Genomic DNA, 27,843 nt, shown 5'->3' with positions numbered 1-27,843 from the left:
ACTGACTCAATGGACACGAATCTGAGCATACTCCAGGAAACAGTGAAGGACAGGGAAACCTGGTGTGCTGCAGTCCATGGAGTCACAAAGAATCGGACACAGCTTAGTGACTGAACAACCTCAAGCCAGTTATTTAATCTTGTCATACCTCAGTCGTGATGCTTAAAGAGGAAAGCATTTTGCACACAGAGGTTGTTGAGTTACCTCTTCTATATATCATCTATCTATCTTCTCTTCTCTCATTGTTTTTCCCTTTCTCCCTCTCTTACTTTCTCTCTCTCATCTGCTATATTTATTACTAAGGAGATATAGTCCCCTTGTCTCAAAAGCTTGCTTGGAAAACAAACATTGCCCAGCACCACAAAGTTGGTGAGTTTGTTTTTTCCCAGAAAAGTTCATTGTTTGACAAAGTCCAGGATTCAAGTTACCTAAGTGTTGACGGTGGCCATGAATTCTGGCCCAGCCCTCTGTTTAGGAGGGTATAAATCTCAGCTGCTGGGGTCTTGCTCCATCATCAGCACAGAAAGGCCTCAACTAGCAACATGAAGTTGGGTGGCCTCTTCCTCCTGGCCAGTCTCCTCACCCTCAACACAAGACTCCAGGCAATTGGTAGGTCTCATCCCACCTTTCAGAATAAGAGAGTCAGGAATTGGGAAATCTAGGACTGTCCTGTGCAGTCTAAAGAGGGGATGGAGCGGGGATGGGTAAACATGGAGAACAGTCCACATGAAGAGACCCTGAGGCACACTTTAACTTTCCCTGTGAGTCCCCATGCCAGCATCCCTCTGTGTCTGCCAACCTCCTTTCTCCCTTTCTCCAAAGGCCAACCTCTCCATTTGCACTGCCCTCACCTCCTCCTCTGTCTCTGCTTCATCAGCTTCTGGGTCTCTCCCCAGTGTTTCTAATCCTCTTCTCTCCATTTGATTCTACCTACAAGCATATAAATGCCTGTATTGTTGAGACAACATTTTTCTGAACCTTCTTCTGTCTTCTCTTTCTCCCAAACCACTGACCCCTGAGCCCGTCCAATATATCTTCAACCACCACCATCACAGTCACCACTGATACCAACCCCCCCCCCCCCCCCCCACACTCCACTCTCCAAAGGCACCAATACCTTCTTGGTTGACAATCTAATAATTTTTCTCAGTTGTCAGTCTCCTTGGTATCTCTGCAGAACTGACATGGTTCAGGATCTTTTCAGTCCGAAACTCTCTCTTTGCTCTCTGATGCCTTCTCTCTTTGCTCTTCCTTTCCTGTGCCTTTGGCTTTCTTGTCTTTCTACCAACACTGCCCCCCCACCCCCAACCTTATAGACTCCCAGTCAAACATGATTTCTCTGGTTGCCTTGCCCCTGCCTTGAGCTCAGTCACTAAGTCAACCAGCGAGAGTTCCAATCCCACTCTTTGAGACCCCATGGACTGTATGTAGCCCACCACACTCCTCTGCCCATGGGATTTTCTAGGCAAGAATACTGGAGTGGGTTGCCGTTTCCCCCTCCAGTGGATCTTCCCGACCCAGGGATCAAATCCATGTCTCCTGCATTGGCAGGTGGATTCTTCACTGCTGTGCCATCTGGGAAGCCTGCTCCTCCCACTCTGATGTAATCAATGACCAGTCTTTGTGAAATCTTCTTTCACAACTTCTCGTACAGCCTTTCCAAACTGACCTGTACCACCCTAGTTACATGCCTGGACCCTTGCAATACTCTTGGAACTCTCTCTCATCCAAAACATGTATTGTGTGTTGAATTCCAGCCAACTCTGTGCATGAATGTGAGGTTGTTCTTCCTGAAGTGCAGCTCTAATTAGGAGACTGATTTCCTCAAGATGCAAATGTGTTCTCTTATGTGACGACCTCCCCAACTCCTGCCTGTGGAAATCTCCTTAATCCTTAAAAGCCCCACTGGACTGGCTATTTCCACCATAAACATAATGAACATACGCATTCCTTCTAGATTAGGGCAGTAGTTCTCAAACTTTAATATGACAGGAATCATCCAAGGAGCCTGTTAAATTGCAGATTGTGATTCAGGTCTGGAGTGGGGCCCAAGATTACGAATTCTTAACAAGCCTCACAGTGATGCTAATAACCCTGGCCAACAGACCACATTTTAAGTAGAAGAGACTCTGCCAGCACTTTTGACTCACCCTAAAAAGCTTGTTAAAAGAGACCAATGCCAACATCCTCTGCTCCGGCTTTCTGAGGTCTCTAGCATTCTCTGTGTGGGGTGTGTGTGCTTACTGAGATAAAATTAACCATTTTAAGGTGTACCATTCAGCGGTTTTGGTATATTCACATTGTTGGGCAGCCATCACTGTCATCTAGCTGTAGCTCATTTTCATCACCCCCAAAAGAGATCCCATACCATTATCCAACTCCCTGTTCTGAACTTCCCCCACCCCTGACAACCTCTAATCTACTTCCCATGTCTAAGCATTTTTCTATTCTAGATATTTCATGTAAAGGAAGTCATTTGATAATGTGATCTTTTGTGTCTGGCTTCTTTCACTATTTTCAAGGTTCATTTAAGTTGTAGCATCTATCAGTTCTCCACTCCTTTTCATGGCTGGATTGTGTGGATCTACCAGATATGATTTATACATTCATCACGTGATGGACACTTGGGTTATTTCTACTTTGTGGCTAGTATGAAGTTAATGCTGCTATGAGTGTTTGCATGCAAATTTTTGTGTGAACATATTTTCAATTCTCTAGGGTAACATTGGCTAGGAGAGGACAAAAAATTGCTAGGAGTGGACATAGTCACATAGCAAGTCTATGTTTAATTTTTTTGAGGAGCTGCCAAGCTGTTTTTCACAAAGCCTGCACCAATATAACCGCGATCAACCAGCGAGAGTTCCGATTGCTCCCATATCCTTGCCAACACTTGTTGACAACTGACGTTTGATTATAGCCATCATAGTGATTGTGAAGTGGTATCCCATTGTGGTTTCAATTCACATTTCTCCAGTGACTAATGATGTTGGACACTTTTTCATATGGTTAATGATAATTTGCATATGATGTATTCAAGAAATAGCTATTCAAGTCCTCCTTTTGCAAGATAGACGTGTTTGTCCTTTTCTTGCTGAATTGTAGGAATTCATGATATATTCTGGATATTAGACTGTTATTAGATATATGATTTGCAAATATTTTCTCCTATTCTATGATTTGTCCTTTCATTTACTCAATAGTGTTCTTTAATGGACAAAAGTCATTAATCTAATTTTATTTTATTTATTTATTAATTTTTTTGAAGCAAAGGTGTTTTAATCAACACGGTGTGGGCATATATATTGTCTTACAAGGTAGTTATTCTCAGCAAAGATAAAGATTAAAATTCCAGACTTACAAAACATAGGCGATCCATATTAAAGAGAGAGAGAGTTGTAAACAATCACTTTTACCGTATGGTTCACAAGGAGGAGGAGGGTACTTATCACCATATAGAAACACTATTGAAGGAAATGCCTGGATTCCTCAGTCCCGGGAGAGGCTTGCCGGGACTTATTTCCTGAGTATTCAGGAATTAATAAGGAACAGAGAATTCGTGACAGATCCAAACAGCACACAGGAAGCCTCCTGTTAAATGCTTCCTGACAATTCCCCCTATTTTATTATATTTGTAAAAAAGGTCTTGACCAAATGAGTTTGGTTAGTATTAACCAACCTTATAGAAAGGTGATTGTAAACAACAAATATAATTATCAAGACAATCACCAAAGTTACAGTTCCAGACCCGATACTGTGGGTAATACTTTGAAACCATCCTCGTGGGTCTAGCCCAGGTAATTTGTTCAGCTAAAGTTTCCAAATTAGGGGAAGAGGGCAGATTTTTAGAAAAAGGTTTAAAGATTTTCTTTTGCAGTAATTGTACATTCAGAGAGGCATGATCATGTATATTTTGTAAATGAAATTTGATTTGTTCCCAGTTGTAGGCACTATGATTGAATTGAACAGGAATAACACAAAATTGAGGAGCTTAAAGAAATAGAGGAGTTAAGACAAATATATAGTTTGCAATTAATACAAGTTACAGAACATAAAAGTCTTATTAAATTGTAAATTTTCTATGGCCATAACAAAAGGAAGTGGGACACAGGCCTGTATAAAATATGACTGATTATAGAGAAAGAAATAGTTACTATGACCATGACTGGTCCCTATGAAATGTCCAGTCCAAGTCCCAAGTTCTTCCATGCTCTGGTGCTTGCAGCAAGTTTCCAAATGGCCCATTGTTCAGGCCCACTCTGTTTATCAAGGACGATCCTAGGACCAGGTGGGGCTAATCCACTACCAAGCCACTCAAGAAGTCCTTTGTCATAGTAATGTGCCATCGTAGTGTCAGTGACCTTCCATATCACACAGTGTTGTTAATATCTCTGAGCAGTCAGATAACCATATACCATGGGGTCCCTAATCAACAATTGTATGTCCCCAAATACACAAACATTGATTTTCTTGATTTGGTTTGACATTTGTCCCAACGAATGGGAATATAAGTAAAGTTTTTATAAGTAAACCCTTTGCATAATGTTCTTTGTTCTTTCCCTAACTCCCTAACTCTTTCCCTAAAGTTTCAGTAGTATAAACATGGTTTACAGACAAAGAAAGGGCAGTAAATAATCCAAGCAATGTCTGAAAGTCTTCTTTTGGAGGCAGGATGAAAGCCCAAGTTTGTTGGCTGACGTTTATGCACAATTTTGCTGGGCCCATGCACAAGGAAAGGACTTCATAGCCTAAAGAAATGTTAATTAGTTTTCTTTCCTCCCCAGGGTGTGATGGCGCCTTCAGAGAAGGCATATATAGAGAGTCATTAGTTGAAACGATTGGTCCTCTCTTTGTCCATTGACCACTGGTCTCAATAGGCCCTTGAGGTCACTCCCTCCGATCTGCCAAGTGTACCAGGCTCCTGTTGAGGTCCTTTAATGGACCGGAACCTGGTGGTCCAGAGTTGACCGATAAGAAAGTAAAGGAGAGAGAAAGAGGCTGATATTCCTTGGTTTATGCAGAAAGCCAATAAAGCCCCTGCACGGGGCTTGCTCTGTTCACGGAGGCCTCAGGCACCCTCTTGATGGGGTGAAGGCACAGGGCGCCTTCTCGAGAGGGTCTTAGAAGCCCAGGCAGGAAAGTGAACTCAGAGAGCCTCTGCGCTCCAGGGGATCAGCCTGAAAAGAGAGAGAGGGAGAGGGAGAGAGAGAGAGAGAGCCATTAATTTTATGAAGTGCAATTTCTTTACCTCTTTTGTTGCTTGTGTTTTGGGTGTCATTTTTAAGAAATCATTGCCCAATTCAAGGTCACAAAGATTCACACTGATGGTTCCTTCTAAGAGTTTTATAGTTTTAGCTTTTATAGTCAGGTTTTTGATCCATTTTGAGTGAATTTTTGTGTATGTAGGTATATACTATGTATGTATGCATTTATGGTTTGAGGTAGTAATCCAAATTTATTTTTTTGCATGTGGATGTCCATTTGTCTCAGCATCATTTGTTGAAAAAAAAAAAAATCCCATTCTTTCCCCATTGAATGGTCTTTGTCAGCGTGTGTGTGGGTGTTTAAATCCCAGCCAATTCTCTAGCACAGTAACGGTTAAACGACTTCTCTCCACTCTTTCCAGTACCTCTCTCATGTCACTTTCTATCAAACATGTTTAACGTTGTGAATTACAGTCTGTTGAGAGCAAACTTTGATTTCCCATCTTGATTATTTCTGCCTTGCTGATGTGAAACTTGACTCATACCTCTATTTCCTCAAATGTCTAGTCCCTGTTCTTTACATATGGTAGGTATTTTTAAAAGAATAGGTTGATGAATTAGAAACAAGGGAATGAATAAGTAAATAAACCATGAACGAATGAATGAATGGCTGAATGTTAACAAAGGGTTATGACCCCCAACCTTCCTCCACAAATTGGCAACAGCTTATGAAATCCTAAACTGTCAGAGACATGCTCTAGTGCAGCTCAGCATCAGCATCACCTAGAGCCCTCAATAAAATATACCCTGGAGAACCTGAGTAATCAAATCTGGACCAAGTCCTACTCTCTGTAGTTCATTTGAAAGCTCCCAGATGATTCTGGTCATCAGCCACATTTGAGAGTCACTCATCTAGTCCAACCTCTCTTTTCTTGCTCAAGCCACACACCAGACAACCCCCATTTACAGACGATAACAAGGAAACTGAATGAGATTCATAGTGGTGGCAAAGCAGGTCAACCACTGGCAGGACCCACAGTAAGAATCCTCTTGTAGGTGGTGATGTGCTTGTTGGTTGAGATGCTCTTTTGCCCAAGACTTTGAAGCAGCTTTGAGGGTCTGCCTCCATCTTTAAACTCTATCTCTATGAGTATCAAGACTAGAATCCAATAAGTGTTTCCATCAGAAATAATTTCTTTGTTGATGTATGGCAGAAACACAATATTGTAAAGCAATTAACCTTCCATTAAAAATAAATATTTAAAAAAATAGTTTCTTGACCTCTGGGAGCTCAACTCTATATTCAAGGTTAATTTCACTGAGTTGCATAACACAAGGGACATGTGTCTTAATGGTAAACAACCCTGAATTCAAATCCGAATAACCCAGATTTTATTTACTGGAAGGGTCAGATGAGGTTCAACTGGAGCTCGTGTTTACACAGTGAAGTCCTAGATCAAAGTGTATCCTGATGTTATTAGGACATGGTCATTCACAACATAAATAATCATGGTATTTAAGTGTCTCAACCCAGTCTTTTCTGACGGTGAAGGTGTCTGTAAGGAGCAGTGCCGAGAAGACTGGGACTGCGCGGCAGGAGAGAGGTGCGTCGGCAATGGCTGTGGCCGCGTGTGCTCACCAGCCCCGCCAACAAGTGAGGCAGAGCGCCATGCCCGAATTCCTCAGCTCCACAGGAATATGCTTGGTCCCGCCCAACCTTCCAACTGCTTAACGTACACACACCTGAATAGTTCAAACAGTTACCTTATACTAAGTTCTTTGGGTACTTACTACCCACTACCCTGCATGCTAAGCCTCTTCAGTCGTGTCCCACTCTGTGCGATCCTATGCACTGTAACCTGCCAGGCTCCTCTGTCCGTGGGATTCTCCAGGCAAGAGTACTGGAGAGGGTTGCCATGCCTTACTAGTCCCCATTTGCCTATCTCTCCAGTACTTGGGTTAGCTGATAATCCATTCTTAGTAGATTCCTCAGGAAGTTCCCATGGAAACGATGTCCCCAGTCTTCTCCATCGGTCACTGCATTGCTTCCCACAGATTTCTGCACAGAGGCAGACACCTCACTGCTCTGGTGGAGTTCAGTGTTGTGTCTTTCATCCACTCATATTTTGGAGTTTGAGGGGATACCTTATTCTGCAGTTTTGTTGTCTATGTGTTTTAAATCTTGCTATTTTGATAGCTTTGTGTGTGCTTTTTTGGGGAGATTTTAGAAAATTCAAAAATGTATACAATCTACACAATTAAAACCATTTTTTCGGAATCTGACATTATTTTTGTTGAACAACTTCTTTTGCCTTTATGAAGCGTCTGCTTGATCCTTTTGCCCATTTTTCTGTTATCAGTTGGTACTATTGATTTATAAGGAATTCTGGATGCAAGTTTTTTGTTGTATGCATGGATTATAAACAGTTTCTACTAATGTGGCTTTCTTTTCACTCTCTTAATGCTGTCATTCAATGAAGAAACGTTCCTAATTTTAATGAGATTCCATCTGCCTATCTGTTTTAATGGTCAGTAATACTTCTGTGATATTTAAGAAATACTTGCCTATCCCAAGATCATAAAGGTATCTGTTACAGTATCTTCTAGAAGCTTTATTGCTTTACCTTTTAATTAGGTCTATAACCAATTTGGAACAGACTTTGTTGTGTGGTATCAGGTAAGAGACAAGATTCCTTTTTTACTTGATAGGGCTTTTTTGTTGTTGTTTTTGTTTTTAAAATATAAATTTATTTATTTTAATTGGAGGTTAATTACTTTACAATATTGTATTGGTTTTGCGATACATCAACATGAATCTGCCACAGGTATACACGTGCTCCCCATCCTGAACCCCCCTCCCTCCTCCTTCCCCGTACCATCCCTCTGGGTCATCTCAGTGCACCAGCCCCAAGCATCCAGTTTCAAGAATCGAACCTGGACTGGCAATTCGTTTCATATATGATATTATACATGTTTCAATGCCATTCTCCCAAATCATCCCACCCTTGCCATCTCCCACAGAGTCCAAAAGACTGTTCTATACATCTGTGTCTCTTGCTGTCTCGCACACAGGGTTATCATTACCATCTTTCTAAATTCCATATATATGCGTTAGTATACTGTATTGGTGTTTTTCTTTCTGGCTTATTTCACTCTGTATAATAGGCTCCAGTTTCATCCACCTCATTAGAACTAATTCAAATGTATTCTTTTTAAAGGCTGAGTAATACGCCATTGTGTATATGTACCACAGCTCTCTTATCCATTCATCTGCTGATGGACATCTAGGTTGCTTCCATGTCCTGGCTATTATAAACAGTGCTGCGATGAAGATTCCTTTAAAAAAAAAATATATATATATATATATGAACAATCCAGTTGACCCAATTGCATTTCAGTTCTGCAGCTTTGCTTAAAATTATCTTATTTTCTTGATTACTGTTGGTTTGGGGGAAACCATATAAACTTTTAGAATAAGCTTATCCATTTTTGTGAAAAATTCTTCTATGATTTTGACTGGGATAGTACTAACTTTATTAGGGTGGGAGAAATGATATGTTTATGACACAATCTTTTCATCCATAAACATGGTGTCTCTCTCCATTTATAAGATAGCTAATTTTTTTTCTTAGGAGTATCATATATTTTTCTGCACATAATTGGTTAGATTTATTTTTTGAATGTTATTATAAAGGCATTTAAGTTATTTATTTTCGAAGTCAAGACTTCGATGCTTTTAACCACATCTTTCCTCTTGTCAGGCGTCTGTGTGAATGAGTGCAGAGAAGACAGGGACTGCGGGGTAGAAAAAGAGTGCCTCCAGTTTGGCTGCCAGCGTGTCTGCCTGCCTCTAGCTACAGCAGGTAAGTCCTGACTTTCTCCACCACCGTCTGTCCTTCGAGAGTTAGGAGCTTGGGGTTACCTAAAGTTGCACAACTGTGTGGTCACCCAGAGAAACACTGGAATGCCTGAGGTGTCTCTCTGTTCTTGCCCTTTGAGCAAAAAGCTGGTCACTGAACACTTTCTCCCTACATTGTGAAGTCTGGGAATGCTGAAAAAAAAAAAGAAATCTCATTTAATTTTGCACAAGGAATGTTTACTTATTACAGAAAAGTCAGGAAGTACAGGACAAATTGATGGCAAGATGTGCCTATAATCGTATTACTGGGAGATAAACATAGTTATGTGTATGTTCATATCCTTCCGCATATATATTCTGAGGGTAAGGCCTTTGCACCACAATGAAGATCCCACATGCTGCAATTACCAACAGATGGAGCCAGAAAGAAAAAAAGAATGGAAGGAAGGAAAGAAGATTTTTTAAAAAGAGAGAGAAAGCAAGAGAAGAAAAACTGGATGGGAGAGCTAAGAATGGGTGGAATAGAAGCCCTAGGAAAGAGAATAGCATATCCAAAGGTCCTGAGGCAAAAACGAGGATCATACATTTGAGATGAGAAAAGAAGATTGGTGTGGCTGGAGCTCCAAAAACAAGGGAGCAGGCTGAGCCTCAGCAGACAGGCAGGGACCCAATTATGGGGCATTTGACAGGACATGCTACAAGGATTTGGATTTTATTCTGGGTATAATGGGAAGCTTTGGAGGGTTTTCAGGTGGCTGCAGTGGAGAATGGAAGGGATGCAGGAAGAATGGAAGTGGAGAGACCTTGTGGAGCATATTGTGGTTATCAGGGCAGGAGAATAAGGATGATTTCTATTGGCATGAGTTTTTTCATGTTGGCAGGTAAAGTTTGTGTGTAGGAATCTATTGCAGTTACTTCGATTTTTAAATGAATATTCAGTAAAGCAACAAATTAAAAATATAGCTTACCAGTGGATAAAGAAGATGTGGTACACATATACAATGGAATATTGCTGCTGCTAAGTCACTTCAGTCATGTCCGACTCTGTGCAACCCCATGGACAGCAGCCCACCAGGCTCCCCCATCCCTGGGATTCTTCAGGCAAGAGTAGTGGAGTGGGTTGCCATTTCCTTCTCCAATGCGTGAAAGTGAAGTTGCTCAGTCGTGTCTGACTCCCCGTGACCCCATGGACTGCAGCCTACCAGGCTCCTCTGTCCATGGGATTCTCCAGGCAAGAGTACTGGAGTGGGTACAATGGAATATTACTCAGTTATAAAAAAGAATGAAATGATACCATTTGCACCAACATAGATGGACCCAAAGTCTGTCATACTGACTGAAGTAAGTCAGACAGAGAATCAGAAACATCATATGGCATCCCTTAGATGTGAGATCTAAAAAGACATGATGCAAATGAGCTTATTTACAAAACAGAAACTGCCTCACAGAGAATGAACTTACGGCTTCTGGGTGAAAGGGGAAAAGGGATAATTAGGGAGTTTGGGATGAATAGGTACATACTGATATATTTTAAAAGGGTAACCAACAAGGACCTACGGTATAGCACAGGGAACTGTGCTCAGTGTATGTGGCAAGCTGGATGGGAGGGAGGGGAGTTTGGAGGAGAATGGAAACATGTGTTTGTATATGTACGGCTGAGTCCCTTTGCTGACCTCCTAAAACTATCACAACCTTATTAATGGGCTATACTTCAATATAAAATAAAAAGTTTTTTAAAAGGAAGAAAAAATATAGCTTCCCATGTTTCACCCATCTTAGCCTACTTATAGCAAAATTTAAGAAGTCCTTAATGAGTGCTTAATCAAGTAGAACAGATCAGTCTTAAACAATCCAAATTTTCATGGATTAAATTTTGACAAACAATTTAAGATGCTTTAATTAATTTATTGAATTTTAAAAACTACTTTCCACACCCAATCTAACACTCAGAACCTTCCAAAGTAATGCACTCCTGTAAATATAACAAATTAAACTTATGACTATAGAAAAATCAAGTTGTGTTAAACATGTCAATGTTCTCTGTTAACTTAGCCAAGTTCTCTTACATCTCTCAACTCAAAAATCACAAGCACAAAATAAATTAATGACATTTTGTATTAGAATTACAAGGATAATCTGTTATATACCCTAGTTCAGTTCAGTTCAGTTGCTCAGTCGTGTCTAACTCCTTGTGACCCCATGAATTGCAGCACGCCAGGCCTCCCTGTCCATCACCAACTCCTGGAGTTCACTCAAACTCATGTCCATCGAGTCGGTGATGCCATCCAGCCATCTCATCCTCTGTCGTCCCCTTCTCCTCCTGCCCCTAATCCCTCCCAGCATCAGAGTCTTTTCCAATGAGTCAACTCTTCGCATGAAGTGGCCAAAGTACTGGAGTTTCAGCTTCAGCATCAGTCCTTCCAGTAAACACCCAGGGCTGATCTCCTTTAAAACGGACTGGTTGGATCTCCTTGCAGTCCAAGGGACTCTCAAGAGTCTTCTCCAACACCACAGTTCAAAAGCATCAATTTTTCGGTGCTCAGCTTTCTTCACAATCCAACTCTTGCATCCATACATGACCACTGGAAAAACCATAGCCTTGACTAGACGGACCTTTGTTGGCAAAATAATGTCTTTGCTTTTAAATATGCTATCTAGGTTAGTCATAAGAGGCCATTAAAAAATGTAAGTGCTCTAAGTTCAAAATTATATACGTGATTCCAGTGATTATAAATTTATGGGAATTCCCTGGTGGTTCAGTGGTTAGGACTCAGCGCTTTCATTGCAGAAAGCCCAGGTTCAATCCCTGGTTGGGGAACTAAGATCCAGCAACCAGCATAGAGCTGCCAAAAAAACCAAAAAACTTTTAATTAATCTCTGCATCTGAATATTAATATTTTGGACCTGATTCATATTTTTTAAAAATTAATTAATGAATTGTTTATTAACTTATTTGGCTGAGTTGAGTCTTAGATGGTCCACAGGATCTTCCTTGCATCATGAGGGATCTTTCCTTCAGTGCACAGACTCTAGCTGGGTCATGCCAGCTTAGTTGCTCCAAGGCATGTGGAATTTTAGCTCCCTGCCCAGGGATTGAACCCGCATTCCCTGCATTACAAGGTGGATTCTTAACCACTGGACCATCAGGGAAGTCCCCACATCTTTCTATGTTTAATTATCACCTTTGTGAGGCTTACCCACTAAGGTGCAGTGTTACTACCTTAGGCAAATTGAGATTACTGGGCCAATTTGATGCTTATTGGCCAAAACGGACTTCTGACCTGGGTTTGTGCACTTCAAGTGTGATTCTCTCCACCATGACTGGGTACATGGAACTCTAATACTCAAAATGGCAACAGGAAGCATGGAATTCACATCTTTTAAATAGGGTTAGTGTCTTCTAAGTTCTGATTAGACCCTCGAGGGTTTCTTCTGTGTGACTTGTGTAGACAGAAGCCTTCCCCGGGGGTGTAGCAAACATTCCTCACGGCTATGCTAGACTTTTTTTCATGTCTTTAGCTCTTTCAGGAGATTTATTACCCTTCCCTCTGGCACTAAAAACACTTGAAGCCAATCCATCCATCCTTTAGATCCTTCTGTAATTCTCTGTGATCTGTGTGGATGGAATCTTGAATCTCCTTCTAAGTTTACAGCTGACGCTCTGCAGCAATTTCTTCCCACATAATTCAGTTCTGAATGCCTCTGAGCATCTTCTTGAAGCTCAGCCTTGACTCCAGGTGCCTGTTTGGATTCTGCATCCCAGCCAAACCCGCTTCTGAGGCACATCCTGAGGTTATGCGGATGAGAGTTTGGACAGGGGTGGTGGTGGAGAAGCCAAAGTGGCTGGAATTGAGAGAGGTTTTGAGACAGTTGACAGGATTTGTTGATAGATTGGATGGATGGATCAGGAAGAGGAGTTTCAAGGGTGACTTCCTGTTTTCATCTTGAGCAGCTTGGAGGATGGAGGTTCCATTCCTGAGGAGGGGGGCTCGGAGGAGCGCAGCTGCGGTAGTTATAGCTCCACATTCAGGGGAGGCTCGGTATCCACCCAGCTCCCGGCAGGCCCGAGCACCCTAGTAACTCAGGAGGAGAGCCGACCTGCCTGGCAGCGGGGGTGAACGGCCACGGTTGGCCACTTGCGGAGCTTGTTCTGCAGAGGTCGTCAGTGGCCCCTGCTGTGCCCACCTTCACCCTGCCGTTCACCCCTGCACTCCCGGTGCCCGTCCTTCCCGGAGACCCCAGGTCGCCTCACCTCCTCACTCACTCTAGTCCCTTTGGCTTTGAGATTTGAGCTTCCATCCCATTTTAGTGTGGATGGAGGTGCAGAGAACTGGTTTCCGATGGGATTTGTGTGCACTCAAGAGCACAGGGGCACTAAGGACTGGAGTTCAGAAGAGGAGGGGGCCGTCCAGTGAGGAAATGGCCTTGGCCAGGGCAGCTGTGGGCTCCGAGGACAGACTGTGCTCATTTCCTGACTTTGCCCCTGACAGTAGGTGGTCGTCCGCTCCCTGCCACTAAACTCACAGATGGACAGAGACCTCTGACCTCTGGGGTCAAAGAGCATCCTTCCTCCATGAGAGTTTCCCCAAGGACTGAATTGGTGGGAGTGCGCTGGGCCACACTGGTGTCCCTGAGGCCCTTCTGCAGTCTGTGTCCAGTGAGGCACGGCCAGACTGGCATCAGCCTCCGCCTCCTGCCTGCCTCCCTTTCCTCCTCATGCCCACGGAGCACTGCCCTGTACCTGCCTCTGTCTTTAGTTGAGGAGGTGGTGGGGAAGATGGCCACATTTCCAAGGTCACTTTTACCCCAGGTGTCAAGGATAAGGGTCGGGCAGCATCTAAAGAGACTGTAGGACTTCAGTGTTGGGGTGCATGGATTAGGAACGGAGCACGGATTTTGGGCGAGAGCGCAGATTTGATGGGCGAACACAAGGGGGCGCTATTTACAGGCGGTCGAGGCGGGCACAGAGAAGTAAATGTTTTGAGTGGCAGAGACCTGGAGAAGAGCTTTCTAGGAAGGGTGAGCCGCTCTGCCCACTTGGACGAGGGAGTGACGAGGTTTGTTTGCTGTGCACCTCAGCTCTGCACATGCAAACAGAGGGTCTCCCCCACGGTCGTCTGTATTCACACTGTTCGCCTTGTCTAAGGACCCTGAACTGCAGTCACTGTTCGTCCTCCTCCTGATCCTAACTACACCCCCATCATTCCACTATTTACATCTACTCCTATTCAAATGTTTACAAGGCCCCAGATACGCAGTAAATACATAGAAGTGTCTGTAAAATCAAAGAAATGACCAGGCTGTCTGCGAGAGAACCAATTCAAGCCACCAGTCCCCTTCTGCAGCACGGATTTATTTCAAGACCTGGGCGCCTGCAAGGGGACGACAGATGCGGTCCGGGGGCCGCAGTCTCCTCTGGCCCCAGAAGGCTGGGCTTCATGGCGAAGCTTCCGGAGAGAGCAGACCATCAGAACAGGAGGACAGAAACACAAGCGCGGGCTTTCATTCGGGCCAGGACTCGCCCAGGGCGCATCTGGGGTGAGGGAGCTGGTTGGGGAGGGGAGGTGGCTCTGTGGCTTCTTCTCATTTTCCCTCGACTGTGAAGGTCCCACTGTTCCCAGCTCCCTTGGACTTTTGGTCCAGGTATTTGATGTACTTCTGTACCCAGGCCTGGCCTGGGTCGGCACAGATCGATTGCCCACTTTTGGTCTGGAAGCTGAGGAGCAAGAAGGAGAAGATGAGAAATGGAGAGTCAGCAGGCAAAGAAGAGTCCGTCCCACCACCCCAGCCTCTCCCCCGACCCCCACCAGCAGCTGCCTTCTGTGTTACCCCCGCGGCACCCTACTCTTGTCGCTGTTCCTACAGACTCCCACCTCCTTTTCCCTCTCCTAGCCTTACTGGTTCTTGAGATTGCACCCTTTCCATTGTTGGGGGGCTGTATTTACATGACCTCTGGCTGAGGGCACTGGTCCTTCGGTAACTTTCCACACGAGAGAGTGGGATTGCCTTTGACATGTAGGAGAAATAGCAGGTTATCAGCTGGTTCTGCCTCACCTAGGGCTGTAAGATGCTGGAAACTTCTCCATGAGGACGCTTAGACTTCTATCTGCACCCCCACAGCCCCTGAGGAGGGGAGGGGGCGTGTAGGGCGGGAGACATGAGACAGGAGCATCTGGCAGGAAACGTTCTGATCTTCCTCCTCCCCACCCCACCCCCTTTAAAAAAAATCTTTTGGCTGTGCTCCCAGGCATGTGGGATCTTAGTTCCACAGCCAGGGGGGGAACCAGTGGCTCTGGCAGGACAGACTCTTAACCACTGGCCCACCAGGGAAGCCCCCTCCCAGCCCTTAAATTGTCCTCCTCTGAGACATCTCCTCCCTCCCACTGCCAGCCCCTCCCAGCTTCATCTCCCAGACCCTCTCCAGGGCTGGGATGGGACTCTGTGGTCCTAGTGTTTCAAATTTCTGATTGTCCTCAGGATTCAGAAATAAGAAGTCAGATTTCCTAGAAAATCTCAAATCATAAATTATTTCATATTTATCTTTTTAAAAAATTGAGATATAAATGGATATATAACATTGTATTCATTTTAGGTGTACTGTATGTTTAATGTTTTTAAAATTTTCATTTCATTTGAAATTATTTAAATTTTATATTATTTTGAAGTATAGTTTCTTTACAATGTTGTGTTAGTTTGTATATTTTTGCAGCACTTTATTCTCAGTTTTAAAAAATAATGTAACTACATAGTAAACAATGAATCATTTTTTGCTGATAGGTTTTTTTTTTTAAGTTTCAGAGGTTTTCTGTAAAAATAAATAAATCCAAGGTAATAATAAATGATGTTTCTATGTACAGTGACAAGATGATGGACTCAGGAACACATTGAATGTTCTGTAGCAGATGGAGACAGTTGATAATAGAAAACATGAAGAGAGGGTCCATTAACACAAAGTAAAGGGTTAATGAAAATCATTTAAAAATTGAAAAAAGTGCTTTAACTATTTGATTTTAAAATATTTAAAGTTTATCATTCAAAAGTAAAAATTTTAAACATAGGAAGCATTGAGACTTCTCTGGTGATTCAATGGTTAAGATGCCACACTCCCAATGGGGCCCAGGTTCTACATGCTGAAATGAAGACCTACTGCAGCCAAATAAAACAAACAAACAAACAAAAAACCTAAACAAACAAAATAAAATACAGGAAACGTTAGTTGCAAGCTATTTGTAGTCTTTACTTACCTTTGTTTAGCCTCAAATATTTCAGACATAGAACATTTTTTCCGTATCGGGTTAGCCAAATTGTTGAAAGTATGTCTAAATGCATTTTCAAGTTGTAGTTTGAATACTAAATGCTTCATATAATCTCATTTTCTATTTTAATGATGGACATGTCTTGTCTGCTTGTCCTGAATTTAGTTTCTCCTTTCAAATTGGTGTTGCTTTGGCAAATTTAAATTTTACAGAAAAGTTAGCCAGTGTTTCTGCTGCCATGTCCTAGTATTCCGTGACATTTACACATTGACTCTATGTATTTCTTCTGTCAAAGCATTTATAAAGAACTATCACCTTCAGCAATTATTCAACCCTGGGCGATTGAACGTTATGGGCAATGTCAGTGAACGTTATTATTCAAATAACATAATATCCACATCTCTGAGCAAGAATCACAGTTGGAGTTGCCCATTTAAAGACATAATTTGCTTCTCCCAATTTGTTCTTTCTTGAAACACCACGTATATGATTGTGAAAGTATACGAGTTTTACAAACTCATTAGCATTTCTTAGCTGTGGGCTCACACTTTTACCAGTGCAATGGTCTCAAGCTGCCGGATGGGGATAACATCTCCCCTAACTGCTCCCAGTCGTTCCACATGGCGATCTTAACCTTGAACTCCACATGCCAAGTGTTTACCGCTTTTGTTCTTGATGTCAGCAAATTCCTTTAAGTCAGTAACGTCTCTCTGTTGATTGTCATGCAGTATTCTATCGGAGAATTAGAATATTTTTTCCCATTTTCCCAATTGCTCTACTGAATTTTGGGGGGGACTTGTAATTTAGAAAAAAGCGTATAATTTCCTGAGAAATATAATTTCCCATATGAAGATGCTAGTAGGTGCCTAGAGTGGGCCAGAGCAGGGCGGGACTGTTCCCCTGCATCTGAGAGGACCCTCCCTCACAGGTCTGGCAGTGGCGGGGACTGTTAAAAGTGGGAGGTTTGCTCAGCTCAGAGGACCAGGGCCTTGGCTAGGAGGCAAGAAAGCTTCATTGGTCCTTGTTTCTTCTCCTGAAAGCTGTGTCACTCCAGGCAGGACACCTACCCTTTTTGAACCTTTGTCCTTAAAATGGCAAATAGCCTTAGGGCAATTACTGTGCAAACTGATATTTATACCAATGATTGTTTTGTGCAATAACGGCCTTATTATCCCCACGGAACAGATGAGGAAGCTGTGGGTCAGGAAAGCTAGACAAGACACAGAAGGTCACAGTCTGGCCAGAGCAGAGCTTCCAGACCCAGGCTCCCAGGGAGAGATGATCTGCTTCTGCCCCCAGTGCATTCTAGCATGTTGCCTGCGCGAGTGGCACAGAGTCGGCTTTTTATGTATACCTGGGATAGATTCTCTCTTGAGATGCTGGGCAGAGCAGCTGCAGCTCCGGGTTGGGCATGGGATCACCAGGGTCAACACTGATGCACTTACCACCAGTCTGGACCCAGACAACCATGCTGTGGGTCATTTTCAGTACAGTGTTCAAAAACATTACCTGTGTTAGACAGCATTCCATCATAAAATAGGCCTGTGTTGGATGATGTTTCCCGACTGTTGGCTAAGGTGAGTTCTGATGGGCGAGGCTAAACTATGGTGTCTGGAAGGTTAGGTGCATTATATGCATTTTCAACTTCCTATATGTTCCATTTCCGGTAATCCCCTCGTGAGTCTAGGAAGATGTGCCCTGAGACTCTACTATAGGCCTGGTGCCTGGCTTAGTTCCTAATGTGGCTCATCTCCCTTCCTCACAACCACCCTTTGAGAAGTTATCACTGATCCTGTTTGCAGATGAGAAGTCATAGGACAATAATAACTGAAATTATTGGAAAGCAGTGAAAAGCTCTTTCGCAGTCAAAATTCCTGGAAAATAGCTGTCAAATATGCCATTTGACATAGCAGGGTGTCAAATGACAGTCCTAGTGTGCAGTGTTGTTCAGTCTCCGATTTTGGTTGACATTCAGCTCAGGAGAGTTGCTTCCTGGGACGCCTCCTCCCAGGTCCTCTGTGCCGCCTTCGCCCCTGGCTCCAGCCCGCTGCAGAGAGGCAGGCAGGCCTGTTGAGGGCAGTGAGCTGGGGGTCAGGACACTGGGGTTTAGCCCTGCCTCTTTCACATTCACCTGCTGCCTCCTCTTCCTGTAGCACAGGTATTTACTGAGAGCTCTGTGTCATGTACGCACTGGACAGGTCTTGCAGGGAGAGGAGGGAAGCTGATCCGGGTGCCTCAGGCTCAGTTTCCCCCGAGACCATGTGGACCGCAGCTGGGTGTGGCAAGCAGTGGGGACCCTGAGGCCTGGGCAGCGCCCCCTGTCTAAGGGGACAGCACCTCCACCTCAGGCCCAGTTGGAGGTGAGCTTGTGGAAACTCGGGCTCATGTCTGCTTGGTCTTCCATATTTGTGAAAGAAATGGGCAATAGGGATTTTTTAAGGTTTCCAGTTTTTCAATGTTGGCAACCATCCAAATATGGTCAAACCCCATGAAAGCCGTGAAGAAAGCATGATCCTTTGTGGGTTCCTGTCGCCCAGATTCTGCTCCTGCCTGGAAGCAGCTGAGCAGACACCTGGAGGGCTCTGGGTCAGCTTCTCGAGGCTGGGGACCAAAGGCCAGGAAGGCTGTTTTCAGAGGCATGTTTTCCCCAGTCCAGGGGAGGCAGAAGTGAGCCTCAACCAGAAATAGGGAGACACCCTCGGGAAAGACACTGTTTTGCAGGAACCCCAGACCATGTTTTCTAGACCACCCACAGCTCCTCACTGCAGCCCCGCCCCCTGCCCGCCCCCACCTTCAGTCTCCAGCCCCTGTGTTCTCTTTGTTGAGAGCAGGGAGAGTAGCAGGCTCACCTTCATTGGCCTCCGAGTGCAGGATGGCAAGAGTGAGGAGGAAAGCCAGGGTGGCCAGGCTGACCCTCGTCATTCTGGGTGCCAACCAGCAACAGGAACAGGGCTGGGCTGAGGACTCCTGGATTCTCTGGCTCCTTGAAATCTGGGCTCTGAGCCTCCTTTATAAACAGTTGCTGCTCAGGAAGTCAAATCATACAAAAATTTGAGATTGCATGGCAGTTTTGATTCCTTGGAGTTGTAATCAATGCTGCTGTGCAGTGCATGTGCTCTGTGACCCTGTGGACTGTAGCCCATCAGGCTCCTCTGTCCATGGAATCTTCCAGGCAAGAATACTGGAGTGGGTTGCCATTTCCGCAACCAGGGGATCTTCCTGATCCAGGGATTGAACCAGCGTCTCTTATGTCTCCTGAACTGGCAGGCGGATTTTTTTCTTTTTAAATTTATTTATTTTAATTGGAGCCTAATTACTTTACAATATTGTAGTGGTTTTGCCATACAGTGACACTAATACCAACAATGAGAAAACAGAAAGAGAAATTAAGGAAACAATCCCATTCACCATTGCAACAAAACAATAAAATACTTAGGAATATATCTACCTAAAGAAACAAAAGACCTATGTATAGAAAACTATAAAACACTGATGAAAGAAATCAAAGAGGACACAAACAGATGGAGAAATATACCATGTTCATGGATTGGAAGAATCAATATAGTGAAAATGAGTATACTACCCAAAGCAATCTATAGATTCAATGCAACCCCTATCAAGCTACCAAAGGTATTTTTCACAAAACTAGAACATATAATTTCACAATTTGTATGGAAATACAAAAAAACCTCGAATAGCCAAAGCAATCTTGAGAAAGAAGAATGAAACTGGAGGAATCAACCTGCCTGACTTCAGGCTCTACTACAAAGCTACAGTCATCAAGACAGTCTGGTACTGGCACAAACACAGAAATATAGATCAATGGAACAAAATATAAAGCCCAGAGATAAATCCACACACCTATGGACACCTTATCTTCGACAAAGGAGGTGAGAATATACAATGGAGAAAAGACAATCTCTTTAACAATCTCTTTTGGTGCTGGGAAAACTGGCCAACCACTTGTAAAAGAAAACAGGCAGATTATTTACCAACTGCACCACCTGGGAATCCCTGTGCCAATGACATACCTAAAATATGAGAACTCAATCAATTTAGACAAAGAGAAGAGGAAGGCAAGAGTGACCCTGGCTTTTACGTTTGGCTGATGTCTTGAGGATGGTGGTGGGGGAGGCCCAGAGACCAGGAACTGTGTCAGAAATGGCCCCCCTCTCCTGGTATCCCCTGGGAACCTGGTTAAGCCCCCTTGGTGAGCCTGACCTCAGGAGTGGACCGTGAGCTCAGAGGCTGGGTGACTGTTTCAGAATCAGCAGCTCCAGCCCAACACCAGAGACAGATGTGGGGGGTGAGTGCAGGGTTCACCCCAAGCACAAGGTTCAGGCCTGGTGGGCTGGGGGGGAGCAGGGTCCAGGGGGGTTCTGGAAGGGCTGTGCCTCACCAGCCAGGGTGGACTGGAAACCTTCACCTATGTGGAACAGAAGGGCCCTGCCCCCTGCCCAGCCCACGGAGCTTCATCAGACCCTTAGCTACCCAGGCAGGGGCCCAGGCTCTCTGCTCAGCCAGGCTGGCCTCCAGGACAAGACTGATGGACCATTTCTTCTGGACTGAGCTGGGGGAGCCAGAGGCAGGGCAGTGCTGTTCACAGAATACAGTTGTGTCTTGTCACCCTAAGCGTGTGCTGCAGGGGCCATGCTCAGGATGCCAGGATGGTTTAGTGACCAAGACGGAAGGGGCCAACCACCCTGGTTTGCCTGGGACCAAGGAGGTTCCTGGGATGTGGGACTTCCAGTACTGACACAGGGATGATTGGTTATCCTACTAGGAGGTCAGGCAGGGGTGACTGTCCCCACCTCCAATCCCACCAAATTCAGATCAGGCACCTGTGTGGTTTTTTCCCCTTTATTTTCATTGTGATTACAATACATGTAATGTAGAATTTGCCATCATAAACATTTCTAAGGGTACAGTTCAGTGGTGTACATTCAGTGGTGTTAAGTACATTCATACATTGTGCAGCCTACCCCCATCCATCCACAAAACTTTTTTCATCTTGCAAAACAGAAACTCTATTCCATTCAACAGTGACTTCTCATTCTCCCTCCCCAAGCCACTGGCAATCACTATTCTACTTTCTGTCTCAATGAATTTGATTATTCTAGGTATCTCACACATGAGTGAAGTCATACAGAGTTTGTCTCTTGGTGACTGGCTTTTTTTCTCTTAGTGTAATGTCTTCAAGGTCATCCATTTTGGAGCATATGTCGGAATTTCCTTTCTAAGCCTGAATATTATTGCACTGTCTATATACCATGCTTTGCATGTCCATCCGCCTGTTCATGGACACGGGCTGCTTCCACATTTTAGCTAATGTAAACAAATGCTGCTATGAATGTGGCCATACAAATACCTCTTTAATATCCTGTTTTCAATTTTTAAAATTTATTCATTTTTTAATTGAAGGATAATTGCTTTACTGAATTGTGTTGGTTTCTGCCAAACATCAACATGAATCAGCCATAGGTATTACATATGTCCCCTCCCTCTTGACCCTCTCTCCCACCTTCCTCCCCATCCCACCCCTCTAGGTTGTTACAGAGCCTTGATTCAAGTTCCCTGAGTCATACAGCAAATTCTCACTGGCTATCTATTTTACATATGGTAATGTAAATTTCCATGTTACTGTCTCCATACATCCCACCCTCTCCTTCTTCCCCCTGTTTTTAATTTTTTTTAGCCTATACACCCAGAGCTGGGATTGTAAATTTATTTAAAAATTTTTCAGGAACTACCACACTGTTTGACAGCCATTGCATTATTTTATATCCCAATCAACATTGTACAAGAGTTCCAATTCCTCCACATCCTCACTAACATTTGTTATTTTTTGAATCTTTGAGAGTAGCCATACTAATGGTGTGGGGTGATATCTCGTGGTGTTAAGTATCTGTGTTTTTATCAGTTTTACATAATAGGGTTCCAGTTTGTTTGCAAAGAAAATGTCCCCTACTAAAAGGAAGAAAGTTAACCCCCCGTTCTTATGGAAAGAGCTGGAACTTTTGATCTAGTCAGAGGCATTGTTTAAGCCCAGGAGTTCACCTCTTACAAGCTATGGGAACTTTAGGGTAATTTTGTTAAGCTTTTAAAGCTTTGCATGCTTACTGAACAGTGTATGAGTTACCGACAGTGAGGTCCAGCTGCTCGCCACTCAAAAGCCAATGAAGAGGCCAGGTTGGTGGAAAGTAAAATTTGCTTTGTTTTGAATGCCAGCAACCAGCAAGAATAGACATCTGTCCAAAGGCCATCTCCCCATCACTGACAATCAGTGAACAAGAGGTTTTATAGACAGAGGAAGGCAGATATATGCAGAAATAGCACAGGCAGCTCCGACAGTCATCTTGAAATTGTCCTCAGTGGTCTAACCAGCGTCATCTTGATTATTTTACCTACTGTTAATCTTCAGTTCCAGGGTTGAGTCTGGTTCTCAGAATTGTGGCAGCTTATGTCACAGCTACAGTCTGGTCATCACATATCTTACTTCTTCCACCTGGTGAGAGTTTCAGTATCTATTAATAAAAGACAACTCACAGGATATGGATCATAATATTATCTATGGCCCTTGAGAAGGAGCTAAAGGTCCTTGACTATGCTTAGTAAATACACTATTAGTACATAGTCTCCTGTGACTGTTTTCCTTTGTTTCTGCATGTTCTTATTCCTCTAAACTTATTCTTTGGCAAAAGTTTTTCCACAGACAAATGGCAGGCAGAGGATATGGGGGACAAGAACCATAGGTCCTGCCCCATTTCATATGTACCCTAACAATCTAAGTGAGTGAAATTTTCCTTATGTGTCCATATTGAGCCCTTCCTTAGGGCTCATTCGTTCATTCAGTAGGTGTTTGTTTGTTTGTTTTTAATGTTACTTTATTTTTAATTTTTAAAATCATTTTCTAATTTAATTCTTTTAACCTATGTTTATTGAACTGCTACTGTGTTCTAGGCAGTTTCTAGAACTTGAGGATACAGAGGCAGACAAGAAAAGCAAGGCTTTTGCCCTTCAGGTGCTCAAATTCCAGAGGGGAATCAGACAAACAACGGAGAGGGAGATGGAAGTACAAGCTAGGAAGAGAATGAGCCAAGGTGTTGCGATGGAGCCTGAAGGTTGAGTGAAGCTTACTTAGTAAGCCAGTTAGGGGAACCTCCTCAAGGCATGTGTTGTTTCAGCTGGGACTGGCTTGTTGAGGAGGAGCTGGGCTTGCAAAGATCAGGGGAAGTGTGTCCTGGGAGTGGGAACAGCAAGGCCAAGACCTAGAGGTGGAAATAGGTTTGGGACATTTGAGGAATAGCCAGATGAGTAGGGGACTGAAGAGAAGGGAGGTGAGGGCCATTGACCAGGTCCTTTCTGTCTGGTCACTCAACAGTTTACTTTCCATTTCATCCATGTGGGCCCTGAATGTAGCTCTATCCTGGAGAACAAGTGGGTGGATGTAACAAGAGCTCTTATCAGTTGCTTTAAGGGAAAACAGGAAGAGAAGACTGTGGATTCCTTCCCCTGAGATTTCGGTCTCCCCCCTGTAGGTGGATGGAGAGGGTCTGAGCTGCCTGATTTCTCCCAGCAAACCAGAGCCCAGTGGGGAGCAGGGCCTCTCCTGGTTCTTTTTAAGTTCAGAGAGATGGAGACACATGTAGTGGATGCCTCTGATGGCTGCCTTTGTCCTCCCTGCTGACTGTGGGCTCCTGGGTGTGCACCAGGAAGGGGCAGGTGGCCGACACTGGCCTTTGTCCCTTGGTGAGCAGAGCGTCAGATGTGGGGGAAGTGGGGGACACATGTAGGCAGGAGGAGAGGAGAAGCTGATTCATTCATATCATTGCTTGCATCCCTGTGCCAACTTCTGGACTCCTGAATCTAAGTTCCTGGTAACACTCAGTTATCAGCCTTCCGTGCTTTTGTAAGCAGCATGCACCCTTATCCTCAAGCTTTATTCTTGCATAACTGACCCTACTTATCTAGTTAAAAAAGAAGGGTTGGAGTAAGAGAGAAGTTTTGGGGAGGATTAAGGCACCAAGAGATTTGAAGTGGGGGATAAAGTTGCTGTTTTTGTTTTTACACTAGCACGAAGGATAATATGCTACCACACAATAGACTGTACTTTAGTTTCCTGAACTTTACTGTTCTTCCAGCTGGTTCTGGGTTAGTTTTGTTAAATGCTAGAGATCAGAGCCTTTGTTCACAGCTTTTTCTAGCCCACATTTCCTCAGATGTCCATTGCCGCCAGAGATGGAAGTGGAATTAGTCTAGCAGTTAGTCTAGCCTCACTTGCCCTAGCTTCACCCATGCTGACTTGCAGTGAACACTTCCTTTTCAAAGTGCCAACAAAGGATTTCTTACCAAGAATTGCATAGACATAGAATCTTGCCCTTAACAGAGGTGGATGACCCCTCTCAAGTTCATGGAATCCATCTTCTTTACTATTCCTTTTTTGGAAAGTCAAAAAAGCATTGAAGACGGAAACTGGGGTGACTGGAGGGGGATATTTTAATCACAGTGTTGGCGTCACACTGTCAGTTGCACAACCCAGGGCTGTCAACAGCCTTTGGTTGACAGAGGGATGTGCAGAGTATCTGCATGACTATCTCAGTTTCTCCATTGGTTGGAAACACTTCTGGTGAAATTACTTGTTCTTTGAGGTCCTTCTGAAGAAATGATTTCCTAGTTAGAGGGTGGCCAAGAGCTGGTATTGCAGCAGGCCTCCTTCAAGGACAGATAGATCTGTGAAGTGTGTGCTAACTGCTGCTCCCCCACAGAGCAGAAGGTGCTGATGTTCTTTCACAACTGATCTGGCCACACAGATGTGATATCAACGATGATACCACCAGCAGTCCAAGTCAGAAATAGCCCTCACCATCTGGGCTGGCAGATCCACTTCTAAGACGGCCTCCTCGGTCACATGCGGTGCCTGGGCTGGGAATTTCACTGGAGCTGTGTACATATGGCCCTTCTAGATGGCAGTCTTAGGGGTCAAAGATGAGTGTTCCAGGTGAATAAGGTAGAAGCTGCCTGGCTTTTTATGACTTAGTCACGGAAGTCCTATTGTATCTCTTGCATCATAATCTATTGGTCAAAGCAGTCACAAGTCTGATCAGATTCAAGGAGAGGGGACCTAGATCCCTGCCTCTTCTTGGGAGGAGTGTCAAAGAAATCATGGCCATGTTTTAAAATCACTATAGTATCATTTTATCTGTAAATGTTTCTATAAGCTCCTTATTTTTTATTTATTTAAAAATTTTAATTTAATATAGTCAATTTACAATATCATGTAAGTTTCAGGTGTTCAGCACAGTGCTTCAGTTGTATTAGCTTCTTTTGCTGCTGTAACAAATGAACCTCAATCTTAATGGCCTAAAACAACACAGATGTATTCTCTTACCTTTCTGGGGGTCAGAAGTCTGAAATGGGTCTCTACTGGGTTGAAATCAAGGTATCTGCAAGGCTGCCTTCCTTTTTTGGAGGCTCTAAGGGAAGATCCATTTTCTTGTCTTTTTTGACTTCTAGAGGTTGTACCACATTCCTTATCTGTAGCCAGCAATGGACAGTCAAATCTTTCTAGCATTGCATCACTCAGACACTGACAGTCTTGCTACCCTTATGAGAATCCTGATAATGACACTGGATCGTGCAGATAATCCAGGATAACTCCCTATTTCAAAATCAGCTGATGTCTATCTTGATTCCTCTTTTCTGTATAATGTAACATATTCACAGGTTACAGTGATTAGGACATGGCCTCTGAGAGAAGGGTCACTATTCTGCCTATTGCACTACTTCAGTCTATATCTTAAAAAAAAAAAAAAGAATTAAAAAATACAGTCACAGTACCATTGCTTATTGGCCATCTGTATGTACTCTGCCCTGAAATGTCTGTTCATGACTTTAGTCCACTTTTTAATTGAATTGTTCATTCATTTGTTTAAGGTCGAATTTTGAGAGTTCTTTATATATTCCAAATACAAGAGCTTTGTCAAATAAGTCTTTTGAAGAGCAAAACTTTAAAATTGATGTGCTCCAATTTTATCAGTTTTTTCTTTTATGGGTTGTGCTTTGGGTATCAAATTTGAGGACTTTTATCCCTTGTCTTAGGTCTAGAAGATGTTGCTCCTATTTTTTTTCCAAAAAGTTTTGTCATTTTATGTTTTACATTTAGGTTCATGATGCATTTTGAGTTTTTTTTTTTTTTTTTTTTTTGTGTGTGTGTGTGTGTGTGTAAGGTATAAAATTAAGGTCAAGCTTTCTTGGTTTTGTTTGTTTATGGTCTATAGATATCCACTTACTTTGGTACCATTTCTTAAAAAGTTTATTCTTTCTCCATTATCCCTTCTATAAATGTTAGAATTTGCTTTTGAAGGCTATGAGAATTTTGGTAGAGAGGAGGGCTTAAATTACTTAATAGAAAAAATTCCTTAATAGATATAAGACCTTTCATATATTCCATATATTTTTGTTACATAGTCTTCTCATGTCAGTAAATTATATTTCTGATAAGGGTGAAAGGGACTATACTTCAAAGAAACAACAAAATTTAGCAACCATGTACCAGCCTAGCTGGGAGAGAAACTTGGGTCTGGATTTTGAGGGTAATTTGATCAAGAATGAAGCACAAGCAGGATTCAAGATTGCCAGGATAAATATCAATAACCTCAGATATGCAGATGACACCACCCTTATGGCAGAAAGCAAAGAGGAAATAAAGAGCCCCTTGATGAAAGTGAAAGAGGAGAGTGAAAAAGCTGGTTTAAAACTCAACATTCAGAAAGCAAATATCATAGCATCTGGGCCCATCACTTCATGGCAAATAGATGGGGAAACAATGGAAACAGTGACCGACTTTATTTTCCTGGGCTCCAAAATCACTGCAGATGGTGACTGCAGCCATAACATTAAAAGACGCTTGCTCCTTAGAAGAAAATCTATGACCAACCTAGACAGCATATTAAAAAGCAGAAATATTACTTTGCCAACAAATGTCTGTCTAGTCAAGCTATGGTTTTTCCAGTAGTCATATATGGATGTGAGAGTTGGACTGTGAAGAAAGCTGAGAGCCAAAGAATTGATGCTTTTGAACTGTGGTGTTGGAGAAGACTCTTGAGAGTCCCTTGGACTGCAAGGAGATCCAACCAGTCCATCCTAAAGGAAATCAGTCCTGAACATCCATTGGAAGGAGTGATGTTGAAGCTGAAGCTCCAATACTTTGGCCACCTGATGCAAAGAACTGACTCATTGGAAAAGACCTTGATGCTAGGAAAGATTGAAGGCAGGAGGAGAAGTGGATGACAGAGGACAAAATGGTTGGATGGCATCACCAACTCGATGGACATGAGTTTGAATAAGCTTCAGGAGTTGGTGAGGGACAGGGACGCCTGGCGTGCTGCAATCTATGGCATCGCAAAAAGTTGGACATGGTTGTGCGACTGAACTAAACTAAGCTGATCAAGGAAGCTGGAACACAAGAATGGATTAGGGGGAACTTATTGACTTGGGGACACTCTTTCTGGATACAGGCTATAAGTTC

The 27,843-nt window shown here is 43.4% G+C and overlaps 1 protein-coding gene and 1 long non-coding RNA gene across 2 annotated transcripts; one reads left to right on the top strand and one right to left on the bottom strand.

Moving 5' to 3' along the window:
- The first annotated feature begins 491 nt into the window (after positions 1 to 491).
- Positions 492 to 9,603, top strand: LOC120866393. The gene is made up of 2 exons (XR_005721647.1): positions 492 to 609; positions 8,963 to 9,603. It is a non-coding gene; the product is annotated as an uncharacterized LOC120866393 (long non-coding RNA).
- A 4,789-nt stretch (positions 9,604 to 14,392) lies between these two features.
- On the bottom strand, positions 14,393 to 19,263 carry LOC120866392 (regakine-1-like). The gene is made up of 3 exons (XM_040244081.1): positions 19,166 to 19,263; positions 15,006 to 15,105; positions 14,393 to 14,776 (listed from the first exon to the last, which is right to left on the bottom strand). Exons 1-3 carry the CDS (start codon positions 19,236 to 19,238, stop codon positions 14,644 to 14,646), a joined length of 306 nt encoding a protein of 101 aa, XP_040100015.1. The 5' UTR covers positions 19,239 to 19,263; the 3' UTR covers positions 14,393 to 14,643.
- Positions 19,264 to 27,843: the final 8,580 nt, after the last annotated feature.

This window comes from Oryx dammah, unplaced genomic scaffold (genome assembly GCF_014754425.2).
Source record: "Oryx dammah isolate SB20612 unplaced genomic scaffold, SCBI_Odam_1.1 HiC_scaffold_8, whole genome shotgun sequence".
NCBI classification, from domain to species: Eukaryota; Metazoa; Chordata; class Mammalia; order Artiodactyla; family Bovidae; genus Oryx; species Oryx dammah.
This window is presented reverse-complemented; position numbering and strand designations above follow the sequence as displayed.